The sequence below is a fragment of the Bufo bufo genome, chromosome 10 (assembly GCF_905171765.1).
Source record: "Bufo bufo chromosome 10, aBufBuf1.1, whole genome shotgun sequence".
NCBI classification, from domain to species: Eukaryota; Metazoa; Chordata; class Amphibia; order Anura; family Bufonidae; genus Bufo; species Bufo bufo.
In genome coordinates this window covers 41,523,880-41,530,810 of record NC_053398.1, presented here as the reverse complement: position 1 = coordinate 41,530,810, position 6,931 = coordinate 41,523,880, and the positions used below count along the sequence as shown (strand labels likewise).

General features: G+C 41.3%; 1 protein-coding gene across 1 annotated transcript in view; it reads right to left on the bottom strand.

The window, feature by feature from the left end:
• Positions 1–278: 278 nt before the first annotated feature.
• The window catches only part of LOC120980016 (mucin-5B-like), a 42,777-nt gene continuing 36,124 nt past the window's right edge, over positions 279–6,931 (bottom strand). The window contains 1 exon segment of the mRNA XM_040408881.1: positions 279–340. Within this exon segment, the coding sequence (XP_040264815.1) occupies positions 279–340 (62 nt within the window).

The window sequence follows — 6,931 nt, the reverse complement described above, 5'->3', positions numbered from 1 at the left end:
TGTGGTAGATGTTCTTGTTGAGGATGCTGGTGATGTTTTTGCTGTCCTTGGGGTAACAGTACTGCTCATTAATGTACTTGTCGTGGTCTTTTCTGTCCTTATTGATGCTTCTGTTTGCTCAGAAGGTATGGATGGCAATGTGGTTATTCTTAACATGCTAGATTCTTGAGACTTTTTGGTTGTTGATAGTTTTTTAGTTATTGGAGTTAACACAGTTGCTGTTTGCAATAGTCCTGCAGAAGTAAAATATGTAAAATAAAATATTCACCATTGAAAATTCAAAATGTTCTTTTCAATATAAAAATAAATTTACTATTAAATGCCTCATCTAGCATCATTTCTGCATGGAGACAAAAAAAAAAAGCTATTACATTTAGTCAAGTTATATGAAGAGAGACATTTGACTATGTGTAATTTTTAACTTTTTTATTTTGGCTAACATTTTTATGCAATAAATATGGTTCTATAAACATGGCTAACATAGGCATAATCCTTATATTCTGTTGCATGGGATGGCCAAAGTCACATAGAAAGCCAAGCAGACAATTGGAAGTTGTCTACCCCCATATAATTCAGTAGTAGCTATAGAAACTGAAGAGTATAGAGAGCAACACTGTTTCCGAGCTTACAAGCTACAGAAACAGTTTAGCTCATTATGCTACACTGTTTCCATAGCTCCCATCACATACCACTTGTTGGTTTTGATAGCCACAGCCACAAGAGTTATTCCAGTCTCAGCTCAGAAGCTGTCGGAACTGGCACTGGATCCGCCAAAGTTATGGAGAGATCTGCGCCTCTTCATAACCTCGGCGGATCCTCTGCCAGCTATGGGCCTTTATTAAGGCCGGTGTCTAAAACGCTGGTCTTAATAAATATGCGTTTTATGGCAATATATGAAAATTTGGTAAAAATATGGTACGTTTTGGCAAATAATGTAATGACGTGTGATATTTCCTGAAGCAAACTTTGATACAGAGGACAGGGTTTGATGGACACTAGGGGCAATAATATCTGGTATCTCTTCAAATTCCACACACCATGCACCTCTTCAGTGGGTTTGTTTTGCTTTCGGTATGAGGATGGGTGTCAGGGAAATGTCTTTCACTTAGTCTACTGACAGACTCGGACCCAGAACTCACAGGAAAATCACCTGTTGGGTACAGTAGTGAAATTATAATTTTCTTTTGGAAATTGAGGAAAGAATCCTGACTTCCAGATTCTTTGTATACCGCGTTGGAATTGTATACTTCTAACTGCAGCAGATACATAGACACCTTTTTGTACCAGTGCTTGGATTACCATAGTGCAAGGTATGGTTTAATCAATGGGTGGTTAAAATCTTCCGCCCCCACAAACTTATTATATTTAATGACATAGAGAAGTACTGGGACTATGGAATTGTCATGGATAGTGATGAGCGAACGCCACGTTTGGGACCATATCGGACATTTGGGTGTCCGTGTATCGAACCCGAACACAGATTTAGGTGCCAAAGTCAGTGTCTGGGTTCATTGTTCGTACTTTAAGTAAATCTTATTGAAAGGCTGCAGCGCAGCCAATCAACAAGCATTTAAGCTATGGTCACTTGGAAGCTATCACAGTCATGCCTAGTATTGGCATGGCTGTGATTGGCCGGCACATCATGTGACTATGCATGCATAAATGCTGGATCACATGGTGCATCACCATTCTGCTCTAACTAGTGTAGGGACAGGACGCTGCTGCAGGCAGGGAGAGTGTTAGGACTTCATTATTTTTAAAAAGTATGCTGGTGACCTGTAGGCATTATTGATAGGTGCAATACAGCTCCTTTGCACCAGTGAGACAGAAATACCATACATAATCATGCTGTTCAGTCTGAGGGTGACCTGTTGGCTTTTTTTTCTGTGCAATCCTACTCTTTTGCACCAGTGACAGGGAAATATAATAATCAGTCTGTTAATTGTGTTGGTAAGACCTACCTATTTTTTTGGGTAAAAAAAACACAGTACTTGCCACCGTCACAGGGATATATAATACTTACCAAGCCAGTTAATTGGATCGGTAAGACCTACCTATTTTATTGGTTGAAAAAACACTGTACTTGCCACCGTCTCAGGGACATATAATAGTTAGAGTTGAGCGAACCCGAACTGTAAAGTTCGGGTTCGTACCGAACTTTAGGGTTTTCGGCACCCGGACCCGAACATTTACGTAAAAGTTCGGGTTCGGTGTTCGGCGATTTTTATGGCGCTTTTTGAAGGGCTGAACAGCAGCCAATCAACAAGCGTCATACTACTTGCCCCAAAAGGCCATGACAGCCATGCCTACTATTGGCATGGCTGTGATTCCCCAACTGCAGCATGTGACCCAGCCTCTATTTAAACTGGAGTCACGTAGCGCCGCCCGCCACTCTGCTCGGATTAGTGTAGGTAGAGGCTGCAGCTGCTGTGAGGGAGAGATCAGGGAGCGATCTTATCAAGAACTGTTTTTTGTACTCAGCGATCTACAGCAAAAGTGTTTTGTGGGTGCAGTGCACAATTTTTTTAAGCCTACCCTGAGCCAACTACTGCTGAAAACGAACTTTTTTTTCTTCAGTTAGTCAATATCAATACATGATCGACAGCCATTTTATGCAACGATAGTGCACCAGCACAGGCTATCTGCATGTCTGCAAGTCCAGAAATACAGCTTTGGCATACTGGGGTGAAAAAAGCCTCTGATATACTGCACATCTGGGATTAGACAAGCATAAGTGACTGTCACATTTAGGAAAGAAATACAGCTTTTTAGTTAGGGTGAAAAAACCCTGTAATATACTGCACATCTGGGATTAGAAAAGCATAAGTAAGTGTCACATTTAGGCCACAAATACCGCTGTCATATAGAGTTTAAAAAAAAAATATTTAGTGCAATACCCTACATCAGGGTTTTTATTGGCGGTTAATTATTTTTAACAGACTTAACTCCTTAAGGATACAGCCTTATTTCACTTTAAGGACCAGGCCATTTTTTGCAAATCTGACCAGTGTCACTTTAAGTGGTGATAACTTTAAAACGCTTTGACTTATCCAGGCCATTGTAAGATAGTTTTTTCGTCACATATTGTACTTCATGACACTGGTAAAATGAAGTAAAAAATAATCTTTTTTTATTCTATTTTTTCTATTCTAAAAAATTGCAAATTTCCAAGTTTCAATTTTTTTACTTCTATAATACATAGTAATACCTCCAAAAATAGTTATTACTTTACATTCCCCATATGTCTACTTCATGTTTGGATCATTTTGGGAATGATATATTTTTTTGGGGGGATGTTACAAGGCTTTGAAGTTTAGAAGCAAATCTTGAAATTTTTCAGAAATTTTCAAAAACCCAATTTTTAGGGACCAGTTCAGGTCTGAAGTCACTTTGTGAGGCTTACATAATAGAAAACACCCAAAAATTACCCCATTCTAGAAACTACACCCCTCAAGGTATTCAAAACTGATTTTACAAACGTCGTTAACCCTTTAGGTGTTCCACAGGAGTTATTGGCAAATGGAGATGAAATTTCAGAATTTCAATTTTTGGGCAAATTTTCCATTTTAATCCATTTTTTTCAGTAACAAAGCAAGGGTTAAAAGCCAAACAAAACTCAATATTTATGGCCTTGATTCTGTAGTTTACAGAAACACCCCATATGTGGTCGTAAACTGCTGTACGGGCACACGGCAGGGCGCAGAAGGAAAGGAATGCCATACGGTTTTTGGAAGGCAGATTTTGCTGGACTGTTTTTTTTTTACACCATGTCCCATTTGAAGCCCCCCTGATGCACCCCTAGAGTAGAAACTCCAAAAAAGTGAAACTATTTTAGAAACTACGGGATAGGTTCGAAGTTTTGTTGGTACTATTTTAGGGTACATATGATTTTTGGTTGCTCTATATTACACTTTTTGTGAGGCAAGATAACAAGAAATAGCTGTTTTGGCACCGTTTTAATTTTTTGTTATTTACAACATTCATCTGACAGGTAAGATCATGTGGTATTTTTATAGACCAGGTTGTCACGGACGCGGCGATACCTAATATGTATACAATTTTTTTATTTATGTAAGTTTTACACAATGATTTCATTTTTGAAGCAAAAAAAAACATGTTTTAGTGTTTCCATAGTCTGAGAGCCATAATTTTTTCTGTTTTTGGGCGATTACCTTGGGTAGGGTATGATTTTTGCGGGATGAGATGACGGTTTTATTAGCACTATTTTGGGGTGCGTGTGACTTTTTGATCGCTTGCTATTACACTTTTTGTGATGTAAGGTGACAAAAAATGGTTTATTTAGCACAGTTTTTATTTTACATTTTTTACGGTGTTCATCTGAGGGGTTAGGTCATATGATATTTTTATAGAGCCAGTCGATACGGACGCGGCGATACCTAATATGTATACTTATTTTTTATTTATGTAAGTTTTACACAATAATATAATTTTTGAAACAAATTTTTTTATTTATGTTTTAGTGTCTCCATAGTCTGAGAGCCATAGTTTTTTCAGTTTTTGGGCGATTATCTTAGGTAGGGTCTAATTTTTTGAGGGATGAGATGAGGGTTTGATTGGCACTATTTTGGGGTGCATATGACTTTTTGATCGCTTGCTATTAGACATTTTGAGATGTAAGGTGACAAAAAATGGTTTATTTAGCACAGTTTATTTATTTATTTTTTTACGGTGTTCATATGAGGGGTCAGGTCATGTGATATTTTTATAGAGCCGGTCGATACGGACGCGGCAATACCCTAATATGTATACTTTTTTTTTATTTATGTAAATTTTACACAATAACAGCTTTTTTAAAACAAAAAAAATGATGTTTTAGTATCTCCATATTCTGAGCCATAGTTGTTTTTTTTTAGGAGATTGTCTCAGGTAGGGGGTCATTTTTTGCGGGATGAGGTGACGGTTAGATTTGTACTATTTAGGTTGGCAAACGCCTTTTTGATCGCTTGCTGTTGTACTTTTTGTGATGTAAGGTGACAAAAAAATGGTTAATTTAGCATTAAGTTTTTATTTTTTACGGTGTTCATCTGAGTATTTAGGTCATGTGATATGTTTATAGAGCCGGTCGATACGGACGCTGGGATACCTAATATGTATACTTTTTTTTCCCCCTATTTTTTTATAATTTTTTTTAACTTTATTTGGGGAAAATGACGTTTTTGTTTATTTTTACTTGAAACTTTTAATTTTTGGGGGGAAAACTTTATTTTTTAAACTTATTTTTTTCACTAAATTTTTTGTCCCACTTTGGGACTTGAACTTTTGAGGGTATAATCCTTTACAATGCATTCCAATACTTCTGTATTGGAATGCATTGGCTCTATGAGTAATAGTGTGTGTATTACTCATACAGCTTCCGGCCTGTGAGATCCAGAGGGCTGGATCTCACAGGCTCGTCACCGGAAGGCAGCGCGATTTCTTCCTTAGACATCGCGCTGCCTTCCATGCCATCGGGTCCCCCCTACAGCCGCATGGGGACCCTATGGCACCGCTGCCGCAATAGGTAAAAGCCGCAAACCGCAGGTCTGAATTGACCTGCGGTTTGCGGCGATCGCCGACATGGGGGGGTCATGGGACCCCCCCGGGCATTTAGCTGAGGTGCCTGTTCAATGATTTGAGCAGGCACCGGCTTCCGATCACCGCCCGCCGCGCGGCGGTGATCAGAAATACACAGGGCGTACAGGTACGCCCTGTGTCCTTAAGTACCAGGACATAAGGGCGTACCTGTACGCCCTGTGTCCTGAAGAGGTTAACCACTTTTTACTTTGCTTTGTAAACGCTAACTATGAGGAAAACATCTAATAAGGGACGCGGTCATAGTCGTGGTGGTGGTGTTGGTGGAGCCTCTGTTGCAGGGAGAGGACGTGGCCGTTCTGCCACAGCTATACGTCCTACTGAACCTACTACCTCAGGTCCCAGTAGCCGCCAGAATCTACAGCAATATTTGGTCGGGCCTAATGCCGTTCTAAGGATGGTAAGGCCTGAGCAAGTACAGGCGCTAGTCAATTGGGTGGCCGACAGTGGATCCAGCACGTTCACATGATCTCCCACCCAGTCTTCTGCAGAAAGCGCACAGGTGGCGCCTGAAACCCATGCCCATCAGTCTGTCTCATCACCCCCGTGCATATTGGGGAAACTGTCTGAGCCTCATGTCATGCAGCAGTCTCTTATGCTGTTTGAAGACTCTGCTGGCAGGGTTTCCCAAGGGCATCCACCTAGCCCTTCCCCAGGGGTGGAAGACATAGAATGCACTGATGCACAACCACTTATGTTTCCTGATGAGGACATGGGAATACCACCTCAGCATGTCTCTGATGATGACGAAACACAGGTGTCAACTGCTGCGTCTTTCTGCAGTGTGCAGACCGAAAAGGAGGTCAGGGAGGAAGACTTGGTGGAAGATGATGCAGGGGACGATGAGGTCCTAGACCCCACATGGAATGAAGGTCGTGCCACTGACTTTCACAGTTCAGAGGAAGAGGCAGTGGTGAGACCAAGTCAACAGCGTAGCAAAAGCGGGAGCAGGGTGCAAAAGCAAAGCAGCCATCGCCAAAACAGTTTGCCTGCTACTGGCCCCCGTCACCAGGGACCGAGCACACCAAAGGACGCTTCAAGGAGTTCCCTGGCATGACACTTCTTTACACAATGTGCTGACGACAAGACCCAACAAGAAGCAAGGCATTAACATTCTGAACATTAGCACAACCTGCATGACCAGGCATCTACATGCGAGACACGAGCTGCAGTGGATTAAGCACCTTCAAAACCAAGAAAGGGCTCAGGCCCCTCCTGCGCCCTCTTCTGCTGCTGCCTCGGCCTCTTCCTCCGCCTCTGGAGGAACGTTGGCACCTGCCGCCCAGTAAACAGAGGATGTGCCACCAACAACACCACCTTCGTCATCAAGCATCTCCAC